Here is a 15,484-nt window from a genome sequence, read left to right on the forward strand (position 1 = left end):
AAGGGGAAACGGAATTACAGAAATAGGAGCGAATGCAATCAGTACATTACAAAGATTGAATTGCCTTGATATAAAAGAAAATAGAATAAGATCAGAAGGAGTAATTTCCATTTCCAAGTTGACTCGTTTAACCAAACTTGATATAAGAAATAATGTTGTAACAAATGAAGGACTTGCTTCTATTGATAGGTTAGAACATTTAACAAAGTTAGTTATTACCAACAATAGGATATCTGATGAAGGAGCATTATTTATTAGCAAGTTGAAGCATTTAAACTTTCTTGACATTAGCTCAAATAGTATTTCAGACATTGGTGCAGAATACCTCAGCAAAATGCGCACCCTAACAAGTATTAACGCAAATAGGAATGAAATTGGATCTGATGGGAAAAGATTGCTTTCTAATATGAAAATTTTAGTTTCTTATTCAAAACAAAGAGCAAGCTTATTATAAATTCTACTTTTCTCCAAAATAATTGTAATCCTTTAAATAATCAAAATCAAAATTGGTATTGAATAAAGGAGTCCTATCTCCATCATCTATATGTTCACTTGAATCCGTTTGTTGTTGTCGCAATTCATCCTTACCAATAAACTGATTCAAGAGTTGGAGCAGAATCTTGCTTCTATCATCAAGATTGCAAAAGTTCTGTAAATCATTCATTGTCTTGATTGATTTAATGTCCTTTCCTAACTTTCTCATAAATATTTCAAACTTTTTTGAATCATTTCCATCGCCTTCTTCATCTTGTGAGCCACTTTCATTGGTTGTTTTATTCTTTTTAGATGGTTGACCCACAATGAGTGGTAATTCACCAGATGGTGAGAATGGTGATTCACACATTTCTCTTCTCTTCTTTTCATTATCAATCATTCGAGAAAAAACTGTCATGCCATTCAAAATATGCATCTTAGCATTCTTATCAGCACCACCACTATTTGTGAGTACAATTATTCCAATCATGAAATTGCTGTACACTGATGAAATCTTCACCTTCTTGAATATGTCAAACTTGATGACATTTCTAGTTTTCTTTCCTTTCATACTTTCAGTGCTAAAGAGAGTCAACTTGTTAGGTTCATCTAATTGGAAAATGTAGGCAAATATCGAGTTTTGAGGCTCCTCCACACCATAAAACAAATTGCTCAACAAGTCGACACTAATTCTATATCGAATAGTTTTTCGATGTTTAAGAATTTTGGTATCGAAAGTTTCCTCATCAATATCAGTCTCCACTGAGAATGCATCCTTTGAGTTGTGAGCAACGAATGGCCCTTCATGAAAGCTTCCTCCTCTCAATTCATTCAGTAAAACATCTCTGGCCAAGGGATGGACAGTAATCACATCTGTGGCCACAAGAGGAAGACCATAAGAAAACTTTTTAAATTGCATATTAATGGAGCACTCGACCTTTCTATTCCTCACAATAGGAGTGGTCAATACGCTTTGATGATTCAATAGACTTTCTAAATTTTTGCTCATTGTGATCACAGAAATTGATTTGTTTTTGTTTTTTTTGTTTTTTTTTGTTTTTATTTCTTAATTTTTTGTATTGTTGCAGAGTTTATTGCATCACTTTGGTGTAACACTGAATCACACAACACTTTTCATGCAAGAGAAGTTGAGAATTCACCATTACCACGGAGAGCAAATAATCATGTATTGGTGATGAGATGTTAAGGTTGCAGATACAAATAATTTCTATCTTGCTAATAATTGTTTTCTAATTTTTAATTAAAAATACAAAAAAATGATAGAAAGTAAAGAAACAAAAAACATCCAACAAACAACAACAAAAACTCAAAAAGAAAACCTATCAAATTTCCTTCTCCTATTAAAACAGGGAGACATTGCCAGAGTTTCCGAAATATTTCATCATGATGATCAATTTAAAAAAAGCCTTGATGAAGATGATTTCAAAGAGTTTGGTAAAATTGCTGCCCAAAACAATTATTCAGACTTGGTTGAATTAATATTCAATGAATGGAGATTGTTGGAAACTACTGAAATTCGTCCAATCAAAGATATTGTTTTCCTTCTTGATGTTCTTATGGAGGCTTGTGAACATTCGAGTGTGGATGTGGTTAAATTCGTTCTCCCACGTATGGATACTCCCTATAGATCTCAAGTCGATTTGGTAAAGTTTATTTCTCCAATCTATTTGGGAATTACGAATTTGGATATTGTTAAATTGTATTATGAAAAGTTTGATGTGAATCAAAGTTGTTATGTCATGTCAGAAGATATGTTTAATACTGAATATGAGATTTTCCCATTGTCTCATGCAGTGGAAATGGATGCAGAGTTGAGTATTGTGAAATATTTACTTGATAAGGGAGCTAAGGTTAATGAATCGAGTGGCAGATTGTTTTATACAGCCCTATATTATGCATGTTTGGTGAGAAATGAGGAAACTACCAAGTTATTATTGAAATATGGAGCTGATCCTCAATATGTCTTGGATACAAACAGTGAAAAGGTGATAGACTTTCTTTCGAATATTTTGGAAAATTTGAAAATAATAGAAGAAACGAAGGTGGAATTCCATGACAACCTGCAACAAAATATTTCATTAACAGATATTCAGATTTTATTTACAAATTAAAATAATTGACATTTACCATTCCAAAGATCTTTTGGATAGAGATTTCAAAGTTGGACTATTTTCAGAGTAGAATTGCGAATACCATCTTCTAAATTGACCTATTGGTCCATCAGTTCTCACCAACACTGGCTTTGGAAGATAGGTTTTGGTATTCCAAATTGGAATGTCTTGTTCCACAAAGGAGGTCATCAAGATTAAAAACCACTTGGCAAAGAATCTAGGAATATACCAAGGAACATAGAGAACATGTTCAACATGTTGATGAAGAGGGCCAACTGGAGTTACGGTCTGAACGAGATCAAACTTTCCTAAAATTGTAGAAAACTCAAACATGACCAAACCAGGTCCATATTGACCTCCCTTTACATCCACAACACTGAATGGAATTTTCAACCTATCATTCATGGCAGTTGAAACGTGTTGAACTTGAAAGTAAGCCACATGGGAATCTTCCTTCTTTTCACCTTTTTGCCACTTGGCTCCCCAAATATTCCACACAAATCCAAAAGTATTTCTCATTTCTCTATGGACAACATTTAAATGATTGGCATCTGGTCCATTCTCTGGAATTTCCTGAATATGACAATAGATGTGATGAGCAATCTTTCCATGTGTGAAGAGATTTTGTCTTACTGATGGTGGTTGCCAATGAGGTTCACGACCCTCTGCATCAAACCACAAATAGACGTTATCATTTCTTTCAATAATTGTATAACTCTTGGTGTGGGCTTGTGATGGAATGCCATCTCTATGTTCACACTCTTCCACTTGTTCACAAGATTCAGCCAATTTTCCACTCTTGTTTTTTGCAATATCAAGAGTTGAATCTTGAACAGATAGCTCACTTTTGAATTGACCATTCTTTTTCAAAATTGGCATTGGAAGTGGAGAATCACCAACGGAAACACATTTTCCCTCTCCATTGAATGACCAATGATGAAATGGACATGTCAAACATTCACCATTGACACTTCCCAATGACAGATTAGCTCCCAAATGAGTACAGTAAGCATCGATAGCATGAACTGTTTTGGAATGTTGAGCTCTATAGACAGCTAGTTCTAGACCTAACATGCTCTTGTAGATTACTTGTCCAGGGGAAAGATCCCATGAATTGCAGATTTTGAACCATCCATTTGGATAAACTGGTGGAAAGTCACCAATTCTCTTTCTACTCTTGGAAGCCAAGAAGGAAGTTCTGGTGGATGGTTTCATTTCGGAAAGTTTAGGTTCAAGATCAATGAATCTATCAAGAGGATGAAAGAATGAAGAGTAAACTTCCGAAATCAAACTCTTTAATAATTTCCATACAATTGCAAGCACAATAATTGAAACTCCCAATATGCAAATGTTATTAAAGCTTGTAATATTTTCCACATCAATTGATTGATAAATTTTGGAAAGTGACTGATGGAAGAGAGTTTCGTCTTGCATTTTGTTTTTTTAATGTTTTTGAAAGCTTATATCCCTTCACTCGGCCATTGCTTTACAACGATAGGAAGTCCTACTTTACAATGTGTTGAGGAGTTACGATAAGATCTATAAAAGGAACAGTAAAATCCTGTACATTACAATGAAAAATAATTAACTTCTGACCCCTCTTCATTGTTCCTTGAAATTCAACTTGATATTGAACTTTAACACTTGACAATATCAACTTCCAACTTCCCAAGCAAGCTCTACAAAAAAAATGTCTCAAAACCTTCTCACGGCTGCCACTACCATGAACAATCACGAAGAAGAGCTTGAAGTTCCAGGCTTTTCATGGATTATAGAATCGGAATTGGCTGGTATGAAATTTCCATCCCTTCCCGAACATTACAAAAATTTAAATCATCATCACATTGGTTTGGTGATTTGTGTGAATGAGAGGGTAGCTTCCTTTGTTGAACAATTACCTCATTCAGAATATTTTAATTTAATTTCTAAAAAATTACAAAAAATAGAAAATTGTGAAGAATTTACTTATAATGTTGGAAAATTGAATATTGCTCATTTTCCTATTAATGATTATGGAGTTCCTAATATGGAATTAATGAATGAAATGATAAAATTGGTAGAATATGTGAGAAAGGTGGATTCGAACAGGGGAATTGTTGTGCATTGCATGGCTGGACTTTCTAGGACTGGAATGATTCTGGCATGTTTGTTGGTGAGAGTATGGAAAATGACATTTGAGGAGTCAATCAAGTTGGTCAATCAGAAGAGAGGAAGAAATGGTAGAGGAGTAATGACTAGCAAGCAAGAAGCATTTGTGGAAGATTTTTCAAAGACTATTCCTAATATTCAATAAGATTACTATTTTTAAATACTATTTCGAATCTTACTAATTAAGAGCTAAAAATTTACTTCTTGAATGCGTCGACCGGGAATTGAAATTTCCTTTTTTGGAATTCATTTAACTTTTAATTTTATGATGAAATTATGAATGTTTTATTTTAATATTATTCATGATGTGAAACATCATGTTGAATTCTGTTCATAATATTTAATTCATGATGTGAAACATCATGTTGAATTATTAACAAATGTTGTTCTTCAATTTTTAATTGAATGTTGTTCTTTCATTGAATGTTGGAAATATTGGAAAGTTGGAAATAAAAGTTGGAAGTTAGGTAACGGGTTATGGAATTACCTAATGTGGAAATTGAATTCAATTTTGAAATTGAATTAATACAATGTTTTTTAAATTATTATTATTTAAATGTATTTCACACATTAATTTTGATAATGTAATATTAAAGATATTGATAATTGGGTATAGGGAAACGGAATTTCCTAATTGGGAGTCATCACACAATAAATTAAATTTATTATTTATTCATTGATGATGTTCACAAACTTTGAATTAACATATTACATGATGAATCAATTACAAAATTAACATCACTATTATTCTGGGGGCAAAATGAACATTAACCATCGGGTAACGGAAATTGACACATATACCACTTAATTAACAAATTGAATATTAACCATCGGGTAACGGATTTTAATACATGTATTAGTATGTTGATAATTGGTCGACGCACAGAAATTTAAATAAACAGAATTAACAAGAATAAAAGCAAAATCCTACATAAGAGTTGGAGAACGGGAAATGAAATTCCCAAATTGAGAAACACAACATGCACAATCACAATAATTCATACTATCAAAATGAATTGAACCCGGGTCACGGCGATGGCAACGCCGTATTCTACCACTAAACCATCGACGCTTCTTATTAAGGTACTAAGGCTCATCAAATTTTATTCAAAATGATGTTTTACTAACCAGATTTTTTACAGAAAATCCATTCCAATCCTTCATACAAATTACTCTCATTATCCGAATGTAGCACCACCATCGTATTCTCCTTCTCATATTCTTGCTCCATAAACTTCTCCACAAATTGTTTAGCCTCCAATGCACGTACTATATGGTCATTGGTTCTGTGATCCGAATAAATAACAAATAAAATAGGTCGAAAATTCTTCTTCTTTTCAGGAGGAATGAAAAAATAATCATTTTGCCTTTCCACACTATCATCACATTTTGCACGTTTTATCATGTCTTTCAATGAAAACATATAGCCATCGAATACTTGTTCAACAGTTTGTGGCCACAATGAATGAATTCTAATCCAAATCACAAGTGCATCTCCTCCTTTAATATAATTCGGATACAAGTATTTAATATGAGTATATTTGGAAACATCTCGATCTTCAATAAAGAAATTTTTAAATTCTGTTTTATAGATTCGAGATTCTTCTTTTATCGGAGAATGTTCATCTGTGATGTGATTTGATTCATAGAGCAGTTTAGCAATTTCCTTATATCCTTCTGCAGATACTCCAGAAAAGGAAAAGACAAAAAACTTTTTCTGTGGTCGCCCTACATAATCATAGATTGAATATAAAAATCGATAGATACTTGATGAATAGAGCATCTGATCAAATTGTTCCAGCAGATCACTAAAATCCATCATTTTTTTAATATTTTTAATTTTAAATAAAATATTAATCAAATACTCTCATGCTCTACTTTGCTTTGGTTCTCTCTAAGTGTCATTCTATTTCTGATCATGAAAATTAAATGTTGAAAAATAGAGTTGATGGTAATGGTTGTAAAATCAGATTCAATTTTAAAATGGCGCCTAAATTTTGAATATTTGTTACAATAAAACTGTGAGCCAATCAAAAAGTACCAATTCAGAAGTTCTGGGATAGTTGCTGATGGTTGTGCAACACGCGCTAAAAATCCGTGCTCGACTGGAGATTTTGAAAAATGCCTCAACAAACATTTATAATGTCAAATGATAACAGTCAACTGTCCAGTATGTTAAAAAAAACAACAACATTAAATAATGAATAAGATTACTCTCTGTATTCTCTTTGCTTTGGTTGTCTTGGTTGCTCTCGTTAGTGCCCAACAACAAGAAGAACAATCCCCAGCTCAACTTTTGAGAAGTATTGCTCGTAGATTGTACCCAAATTCTTCTGATCGTCAAATTGCCAAGAAATTGTTCCCAGGTATTAGAAAGTTGAAGAAACCAAGCACTGATAAGTTGCTTAGTTTGATTTCTGCTTTGAGTGATTCCCAATCTTTCGATTGTGCTAGATATTGTGCTGGAAGTACTGGAGACTACAAGGTTTCTTGCTACCAACATTGTCAACGTTATAATTTGTAATTTGGTCGTTGACAAAGTAGTATCAACATTTTGGCAAATTCATCATCATTCGAATAAAGTTTAGAATTTCGTCAACTACAAAACATCTATTGATAATTTCGGAACAGGGATTCACATGCACAATATTTTGAAATACAACATTACAAGCACTACTGAATTCAAATTCATACATGTATTTTAAGAATTGATTATTTATTGACACAACAATATTTAATGAAAACTTTCAATTCAAAGAGAAACTATCCATGGTTTAATAAGTATAATATCACTACTTCAAATACTCTCATATAAAGTAGAACAAAAGCCACACAACTAACATGCAATTTCTTTAATATCTGCTAATAAAAAGCCATGCATTTGGTTCTTTACCAGTTATAACACAAACATCCCCAGACTCAATTTTAGGGAATCTATCCACAAGATGTTGGTTAGACAATTCTGAAAATTTTGAATATCCTCTAAATTCAGCATTTGTTTTCTTGTAAAAATCCTCTTCCACTTCATGAATCCTATCCCACAACTCTTCACTAATATGGATTGGAGCAACAACATGCCAGAATGGCGAATTAGTAATTGTCTTGGCATTGTATTCCATTTGTTGCTTTTTTCTCATCTTTGGATCTGTGCTTTGTAAGTTTTGTTTGAATTTTTCGTTAAAGGTTGAAATTAATTCTTCCATAGATTGAGCTTTTACAATTTGCACTCTATTCAAAATTGATTCCTTCAAATGTGAATCTTCCTTATCTAGTAGAGAACTGATCATTTCGAAATTGACTTCATTGGCAGGAATTGTAGATTTCTTCAAACTATTTCTTCCCTTGATTGTAATGGTACTTCCTTCCAACTCTTGTTTTCCAATTGATACTACAAGTGAAACTCCTTTACTCTCCCACTGATAGAACTTTTCCACATTCTTGGTTGCATATCTCATATCGGCATGAACTCTAAAACCAAATGATTTGAGTTTCTTCTCCATGCTCCTCACATTCTCATACAATATATTGGTATCACAAGATTTACTGAGCATTGGAACAATAACTATTTGATACTTGTTCATGGTAGAGTGCAGTCTCAACCCCTTGTCATCTGAGCATGAAGCTGCACAAGCTCCAAGAATTCTAGAAGATATATTGCCACAAGTTTGAAAAATTGGCTGAACAAATATTTGAGATCAATACATGTTGTGAAAAATGTGAATAACTTACAGAAGTGAAATTATCTTGTTTCAATCTATACACGATATTGTACACATCTGAAAATATCCTTCCATAATACTTTCATTAAATGAAACAAATTAAAGTAGAATTCACTTGAAACAACTTACATTAGTTCTTGCAATATTTACACTAGTATTTACAAAAGGTAGACTCACATCAAACACAATGGCTTGTTTACAATGTGAGAATGCCTTCCAAGGGAAGAGATGATAGCTAATACCATTCCACAAATTACAAACATTCAATAGAACTGGAAGGTAAACTCTATTCCACATTATGTCATTCATATAAGAAAGAGCATTCTCCTCTGATTCGTGACAGGTATGAATTTCATGCTGATATTGCTCCTTATTTCCATAAAACAATGGCAATTGAATTCCCTCATCACTCATTACTTGTTGAAAATTCTTTGTCTTACAAATCACCTTATATGGTAACTGAATATAACTCCTTATAATATTCTTAAGGTATGGGAAGATAGCCCACTCACTATTTGGTTTCAAATAAACATTTGGATAATTAAACTTCATTTCATAATCCTCATAAATATATCCTCTACTAAGTGAAAACAATTTAGGATCCATCACATGTTGAAATGCATTGACATTGAATAATGAATTTGTTTCCTTAACCTCTTCCATTATACTATCAACTTCAACTTGTGATGATTCATTCCACTCTGGTTCTTCATAATCATCAAATCTAACCAATGGATCAGCACCCAATTCCATCATGGCCGAATTATTATTATTACTATTATTCATCAATTGTTGTTGATATTCTTCACCATCTTCCTGTTGTTGACTTCTTGGATTTGGATTACTATTTGATAAGGGTTGATCTCTCAAACTAACCAGCATGGGTAAATCAATCCTCTCCAATTTCTTCTCTTCTATGGCTCCGATCATTGTCTTTTGTGAGGAGGTTATTCCTTCATCCTTATTAGAGGAGGAATCTTGATCGGAAGAGGTTTTCAGAATTTCATCAATTAATTTGGCCTTTTCCAAAGCTTCCTCCTCATCAAATCTTTCATCCACTTTGCCAAATAATTTATCCATCAATTCAAGTGCCTGTTCCTTCCAAATGATGTGTCCATCGAGTGAGTATCGTTCATCCACAAAATTCAAAATCATTGGAGAGGTACTCCACTCCTGAAGCCAAGCTTGAAATTGTGTTAGCTCGACGGTGGTTATTCCTTGAGAAGACATTTTTTTTTAATTGATTTGAAAGTGAAGAATGCACTTGTGAAATTGATATTGTAAAGTTAGTTTGGATTGTGGTGATTATAGAGATTCATGACATGCACTTTCGAATAAATGCATTAGGTGTCTTATAGGGGATATTTTGAAAAAATTACACCTTGAGTGAAAAGGATTATCAAGAATAAGCCTTCCTAAAACTTTCTTATAAAACCATTGTCGACAACTAATAAGAGAAATCATTTTGGCGATCAATTTTCACATGTCACCAAAATTTAAATCAAAAAAACAAATCAAAAAAAATGTCATCAGCAATCCTCTCCCGTTTAGAAACCTGTGTAACTCGCTTGCAAAAAATCAATCCAAAATCATCTTCTGGTGGTAGTTCTTCATCATCAAGCGATGCTGCTCCTCAAGTTGTTGCCTATGAAGAATATTACAATGATAATATTGTTCCATTGTTGGAAACCATGACAAAGATTGGAGGTGAAACTGCTCAAATGGTTAGTTTCTTCTTTTCAATGTTCAATATTTAATCTTCATCACATTTTCATGTTATTATTCGAATGTTAATATACTATTGTATTATTATTTTGTAAATATTATAGAAAGATGCTGTTGAACAAGGATTCAAGGGATTAGGTAAAGTCATTGCTTTGGCTTCCACTCATCGTAAACCATCAAGTAATTATGACGAAACTATTGGTCAAATTCTTCAAAACAGTGGAATTGGACAAGCTTTGCAAACAACTGCTGATTTCCGTTTCAAGAATTTCAAATCAACTCAAGTTAATCATTTATATGCCATTGAAGAAGGTTTGAAGGTTGTTTTGTGGCCAACTACCAATACTACTATTTCCTATGTTAAGGTATGTTTTAATTATTTTAACATCAAATATCTGATATTTGGTTTTCATTCATCACAAATTTACTTTTCACTTTGGTCTATTCTATCTATTTATGTGAATGATTTTGTTGAATATTGGATTTATATCTGAAAAATATATTAGGAAATGGTTAATGCAGTTTCATTCTATACAATGAAGGTTTTGACCTCAACAAAGACTAATAGTGATGCTGAAGTTCACAAGGCCTATGTCAACCAATGGAAAACATTGATTGAAGCCATGTCTGTTTATGTGAAGGAATTCCACATGACTGGATTGACTTTTAATCCAAAGGCTGCTCAAGAAGCTAAATAAATTGTACATTATGTTGTTTTAATAAAGTCAATTATGACTTCCCCAAAAGAAAGTATTTCTCATCTTTTGTAATTTTTCTAATGCACCACTACATGTTCTTCCAATTTCTGTTTGTGTATCATTAATTCGTCTTAAAATAGAGTACATGTTTAGTATTTCCTCCGTTATATCACCAATAACTTTCATGTCTACATATAATTGATCGAACCACTTTCTGGCCTTTTCCTTGTTGATATTATTTTCTTCATCGTTCTTTAATATTGAAGTCATGTAAATGGATGTCAGGGACACCAGATAGGGTGGATATTTTAGAACCACCTCCGAATAGAAGCTATCATTCACAATATTCCAACAAATCTGATACAGAGATTTATCAAGTTCTGCATCCTTTACATAGGTCATGAGGGAAGTATGAGAGTGAAAAACTGTTAAATTAAAATTCAATTGTTCCATTAAATATAATTCACATTCCAAAATTTGTTGTAGTGGGTAAGGAAAAAGTGTGGTAACATCCTTTGTATCATAATTTTGTGATGATGGTGTTTCCTTCCCCAAACATATTTGATGTATATTCTTAGCATTGAGTGGACATTCTTCGATTTTACTTGCCAACAACAATGCTGCAGCTCCCAGCAAGGCAGGATCACAATCGGAAATACTATTCTGACAATAAAATCGTTTAAAATACACCATTGCTGTTGAAACTACTCTCAGATGGCCACCCACTTTCTTTCCAATATCTTTTAAATTTTTAATAGTACTCATCAAAATTAATTGTTTTTCCAAGGGAGAAAATTGTGCATCGGGATCGGATGTATCAAGCTGCTGAAGGGATGTTTGTGGTTGATTCGAAGAAGCTTGCTGCTGTTGTTTTTTAGATAATTGTGTTTGTATCCATTTGCTAATCATGTCATTATTTCCAATAGTAATAATAATAATATTAATAATACAATAATGTTGTTTGTTATGACGATGATGGCCAACAAAATATTCAACACAATAGTAGAACATCAACAATACATCACACACGAGAAAATAAAAACACTTCTCCTCCGATAATGTAATTTTTGATTTCTACTTACTATTGTGATGAAACCCAATAATTGTCCATTTTTTTGTATTTTTAGAATTATTAATAAATAGTATTATCATTTGTAAATTCTTATTGTTAACGTTAACAAGATTTGTTGTTATTGATCAATGATCATGAAATTGTTGATTTATTCCGAATACTACTACTCTATCTTTTTGAATTTTTCATTATTGAATGGTCAAAAGTTAGGTGATAAAAACTTGAAATTAATGGTTAATGATGGTGATTATTTATTCTTACCTAAAGAAAATGGTTTGATTTCCTGTGTTTCGGAAACAGCTGTAGAAAATTTGGCAGTCTTGGGCTTGATCATATATCCTCTTAATGATTCCCTTAATGAATTTTTGGTTAATTTCTACAATTTTTTCTATGAGATTTGCAAATTGTATGAATGCTAATTCAATTGGAGTTTGTTCTCTAACGAAGAAATTGACCTTCTTATGATTACCATACATATCTATTAATGTTTGATTCTTCAAAAGCATTTGAAAAAAAAAATGAAGAGAAAATATGAAGAAGATTTGCCACAAGAACAACATGATGAAGAAGTTTCCGTGTTGGCAACCCAAGAGGAGGAAGGAGTAATTTCATTACAAACACAATCATTGGAATCGACGTCGGAAGAGTTTCCAATTGTTGCCACTCAAGAGTTTGAGCAAAGTGCTCAACAACAATCTTTGAATACTCAGGATAGTTCGAGCCAAGTAGGAGATGTTATTAGTGGATTACAAACACAATCGGAAGTCGTTGAGAAGACTAGTAAGAAGTGGAAGTTTGAAAATAATTCAACAAGCAAGGATTCTAGCTTTGGAAATTATAAGAATTATTATTCATACAGGTACAATGATGTGAATGCTGCCAAACCAAAGGAAGATAGGCACTTGATTGATCCAAGATTGGAAATAATTTCAAATTGTTTAACGAATTACTTCAAAAATTCCACGGAGTCACCAATTAACCTCAATTGTTTAGATATTGGATGTAATCAAGGGTTATTTTCAATGCAAATGGCTGACTTTTATGAATCCCAACTTGGTGTAAAGGCTGAGAAAGAAATTTCCTTGAAAAATATGAATGCAATCGATATTGATTCAGTACTAATTAGAAAAGCAAAGGATCATTTAATTAATTTGAAGAGATTCAATGCTACAGAGAAGGATCAAGATGAGGACGACAAACTTGGCATGAGTGTTCATACTTATGTGGCTTTACATCGAGCAGAGACTCCAGAGGAAAAGGAAGAGAAAATTTTCATCTGGAGAAATAATAGAAAATTATTGAAAGAACATTTGGACAATTCTGTGAATATTTGCCACAAATCCTACATGAATACTCTAATCGATAAGGTACATTTCAAGGTGCAGAATTTCGTAGAAGAAATTGTAGAAACAAAGATTTCTGACTTAACAATTGAAAAGATGCAGGAAATTATTTCAAAATCAACAAACAAGACTCAGGCCACATTTAATATCATTTCTTGCTTGAGTGTAACAAAATGGGTTCACCTTAATTATGGAGATAATTCTGTAAAATTCCTATTCCACAAAATTCACAAGCTACTCAAGCCTGGAGGAATATTCATTTTAGAACCTCAACACTGGAAAAGCTACACAAAAAAGAGAGAACTCAACTCTAAAATTCAGGAAAACTTTAAACACATCAAATTCAGACCAACAAGCTTTCACGATTATTTGTTGAAGGAAGTTGGCTTTACTTCTAGTGAAACCTTTTTCATTGATGAAAATTCCACTGAGACACCAACAGGAAACAAGGAAAATGAAAAAAAGAAGAAGAAGGGATTTAAGAAACGTCCAATAGTTTTTTACTATCGTTGAGATCAATAGATAGTTCTGCAGTTTCATTTCACGGATGAATGTTAGTAAAGATGATAATCAAGATGAAGAAATGAATTAAAATTAGGAAATGGTTAATTTTTTTCTTCTAGAAGGAAGAATTATTGAGAGAATTGAATCAAATCTTTAGAAATTAAAGTGTGACACTACTCAAAGAGTTGCTGCTTTATTGAAATAAGTGACCAATATAAGACATGAAACTTTCATACTTAATACCATGAGCAAATTTTCAATATGAATGTGAAGGGGATGTAGCTCACATGGTAGAGCGCTTCTTTAGCATGGAAGAGGTACGGGGATCGATACCCCGCATCTCCACTCAGTATTTTTAAAGTTTGGAGTTTTTTGAATTCTCCAGCAAAAAGAAGAAACTTCCTAGATCTCCTTCTTTACTTTCTGAAAATAATTCCTCAGAAAGAATAGCACGAATAAATCCACTCAAATACAAAGAATGGACCAGGGAAGCAATTTACTTAATATTATGCTCTAAAGATGAGAATGGAGGTGCTGGTTTAACTGAAGATGAAGCAAAACAATTATTTAATGCTGGTTTTACAGCTACTGCAATTAGAGCAATTGTCAACAGACTTTTAGAATCACATGATAAATCATTTGGTATTAGTTATGTGATTGATAATGCCTTAAAGTACTTTCCAAATATTTCACGTAATTTAATTGGCAAAGTTGTTGATTGGGTAGAAAGGGTTATAGTGAAACCAATGGAAAGACCTAAAACTCTCCTCCAATTAATCATAAAATCACAACAAAAACAGATCTCTGACGGTTCAGAGGAGGACATGAAGAAATGTGTCGATCAATACGGAGAAGCAAATTCAACTCTCTTGAAAGAAAACCCAACTAAAAACTTAAAGTTTGAAGATTGGCCAAATTTTAAACAAGAATTACTGAATGCAACAACTATTCCTTCTTCAGGTGTTAAATTTGGACACCCTGCTTTTGGTAAAAACTTTAGATCATGTGAATTACCTTTAAACGGTGACAAATTTGCCAAACAAGAGCTACCTTACTTTTCTCAATTCCATTACAAAATGGAAAAAGATGATGAATTATTTAAAAAACTTGAAGAAAAACATAGAAGTTCCATAATGTTTTTGGGTCCATCTGGTTGTGGAAAGACAACCATTAGATTACTATCTAAAAATCCAGGAATGATTTTAACTTGCACTAGTCATGCTGAATCATCAAGTGGTTTAACAACTGAATATTGATTTATATTTTAAAATTAATTCAAAATGCAAGAGAAAATCCATTTGTTTTACTTTATTTGGGGAATACTTCCATATTTGGCAAACATGCAATTAAATGGTAATACTGGGGCAAGTGGTGAAGCGTTTACCAAGTTTTATGTTCAATACACATTCACGCCTTCTAGTATTTTAATTAAAATTTCTCAAGTATTAATTGGAGAAATTATTCAAACCTAAAATAATAATTCTACCTTATTTGGAATTCAAAATCCAATTGAAAAATTCATAGCTGTCATTGATGAAGCAAATGTTTATTCACTGTATGTATTAATTTTCAAATTTCTCTAGAATATCTCTCTAACAACAAACAGTTCACTCACAGATTCGTCCAATCTTTCACATTTAATAGGATTAAATGGTACGAAAGGAGGTCT

At 32.5% G+C, this 15,484-nt stretch overlaps 10 protein-coding genes, 1 non-coding gene and 1 pseudogene across 12 annotated transcripts; 6 read left to right on the forward strand and 6 right to left on the reverse strand.

The window, feature by feature from the left end:
* Nucleotides 1–457: 457 nt before the first annotated feature.
* NAEGRDRAFT_45639 (uncharacterized protein) lies at nucleotides 458–1,483 on the reverse strand (the record flags this gene model as incomplete). Its single annotated transcript, XM_002682368.1, has 1 exon — nucleotides 458–1,483. One exon carries the CDS (start codon nucleotides 1,481–1,483, stop codon nucleotides 458–460), a length of 1,026 nt encoding a protein of 341 aa, XP_002682414.1.
* A 1,088-nt stretch (nucleotides 1,484–2,571) lies between these two features.
* On the reverse strand, nucleotides 2,572–4,040 carry NAEGRDRAFT_78012 (iron-sulfur cluster-binding protein, Rieske family; the record flags this gene model as incomplete). The annotated part of the gene is made up of 1 exon (XM_002682369.1): nucleotides 2,572–4,040. One exon carries the CDS (start codon nucleotides 4,038–4,040, stop codon nucleotides 2,619–2,621), a length of 1,422 nt encoding a protein of 473 aa, XP_002682415.1. The 3' UTR covers nucleotides 2,572–2,618.
* A 256-nt stretch (nucleotides 4,041–4,296) lies between these two features.
* NAEGRDRAFT_62200 (uncharacterized protein) lies at nucleotides 4,297–4,899 on the forward strand (the record flags this gene model as incomplete). The annotated part of the gene is made up of 1 exon (XM_002682177.1): nucleotides 4,297–4,899. The coding sequence occupies one exon, from the start codon at nucleotides 4,297–4,299 to the stop codon at nucleotides 4,897–4,899; it is 603 nt and encodes a 200-aa protein (XP_002682223.1).
* Nucleotides 4,900–5,755: 856 nt separating this feature from the next.
* Nucleotides 5,756–5,826, reverse strand: NAEGRDRAFT_t34 (annotated as a pseudogene). The gene has a single exon. The product of its transcript is annotated as a tRNA-OTHER (tRNA).
* Nucleotides 5,827–5,877: 51 nt separating this feature from the next.
* On the reverse strand, nucleotides 5,878–6,576 carry NAEGRDRAFT_62201 (uncharacterized protein; the record flags this gene model as incomplete). The annotated part of the gene is made up of 1 exon (XM_002682370.1): nucleotides 5,878–6,576. The coding sequence occupies one exon, from the start codon at nucleotides 6,574–6,576 to the stop codon at nucleotides 5,878–5,880; it is 699 nt and encodes a 232-aa protein (XP_002682416.1).
* Nucleotides 6,577–6,954: 378 nt separating this feature from the next.
* On the forward strand, nucleotides 6,955–7,278 carry NAEGRDRAFT_62202 (uncharacterized protein; the record flags this gene model as incomplete). The annotated part of the gene is made up of 1 exon (XM_002682178.1): nucleotides 6,955–7,278. The coding sequence occupies one exon, from the start codon at nucleotides 6,955–6,957 to the stop codon at nucleotides 7,276–7,278; it is 324 nt and encodes a 107-aa protein (XP_002682224.1).
* A 328-nt stretch (nucleotides 7,279–7,606) lies between these two features.
* Nucleotides 7,607–9,703, reverse strand: NAEGRDRAFT_62203 (uncharacterized protein; the record flags this gene model as incomplete). The annotated part of the gene is made up of 3 exons (XM_002682371.1): nucleotides 7,607–8,431; nucleotides 8,484–8,552; nucleotides 8,603–9,703. 3 exons carry the CDS (start codon nucleotides 9,701–9,703, stop codon nucleotides 7,607–7,609), a joined length of 1,995 nt encoding a protein of 664 aa, XP_002682417.1.
* A 293-nt stretch (nucleotides 9,704–9,996) lies between these two features.
* On the forward strand, nucleotides 9,997–10,896 carry NAEGRDRAFT_62204 (uncharacterized protein; the record flags this gene model as incomplete). The annotated part of the gene is made up of 3 exons (XM_002682179.1): nucleotides 9,997–10,197; nucleotides 10,303–10,563; nucleotides 10,705–10,896. 3 exons carry the CDS (start codon nucleotides 9,997–9,999, stop codon nucleotides 10,894–10,896), a joined length of 654 nt encoding a protein of 217 aa, XP_002682225.1.
* A 27-nt stretch (nucleotides 10,897–10,923) lies between these two features.
* On the reverse strand, nucleotides 10,924–12,013 carry NAEGRDRAFT_34974 (uncharacterized protein; the record flags this gene model as incomplete). Its single annotated transcript, XM_002682372.1, has 2 exons — nucleotides 11,979–12,013; nucleotides 10,924–11,797 (listed from the first exon to the last, which is right to left on the reverse strand). Exons 1-2 carry the CDS (start codon nucleotides 12,005–12,007, stop codon nucleotides 10,924–10,926), a joined length of 903 nt encoding a protein of 300 aa, XP_002682418.1. The 5' UTR covers nucleotides 12,008–12,013.
* Nucleotides 12,014–12,486: 473 nt separating this feature from the next.
* Nucleotides 12,487–13,824, forward strand: NAEGRDRAFT_45643 (uncharacterized protein; the record flags this gene model as incomplete). The annotated part of the gene is made up of 1 exon (XM_002682180.1): nucleotides 12,487–13,824. One exon carries the CDS (start codon nucleotides 12,487–12,489, stop codon nucleotides 13,822–13,824), a length of 1,338 nt encoding a protein of 445 aa, XP_002682226.1.
* Nucleotides 13,825–14,087: 263 nt separating this feature from the next.
* On the forward strand, nucleotides 14,088–14,160 carry NAEGRDRAFT_t19. The gene has a single exon. It is a non-coding gene; the product is annotated as a tRNA-Ala (tRNA).
* A 401-nt stretch (nucleotides 14,161–14,561) lies between these two features.
* NAEGRDRAFT_62206 (uncharacterized protein) lies at nucleotides 14,562–15,071 on the forward strand (the record flags this gene model as incomplete). Its single annotated transcript, XM_002682181.1, has 1 exon — nucleotides 14,562–15,071. One exon carries the CDS (start codon nucleotides 14,562–14,564, stop codon nucleotides 15,069–15,071), a length of 510 nt encoding a protein of 169 aa, XP_002682227.1.
* Nucleotides 15,072–15,484: the final 413 nt, after the last annotated feature.

This window comes from Naegleria gruberi (genome assembly GCF_000004985.1).
Source record: "Naegleria gruberi genomic scaffold NAEGRscaffold_3, whole genome shotgun sequence".
Classification (NCBI taxonomy): Eukaryota; Heterolobosea; class Eutetramitea; order Acrasida; family Naegleriidae; genus Naegleria; species Naegleria gruberi.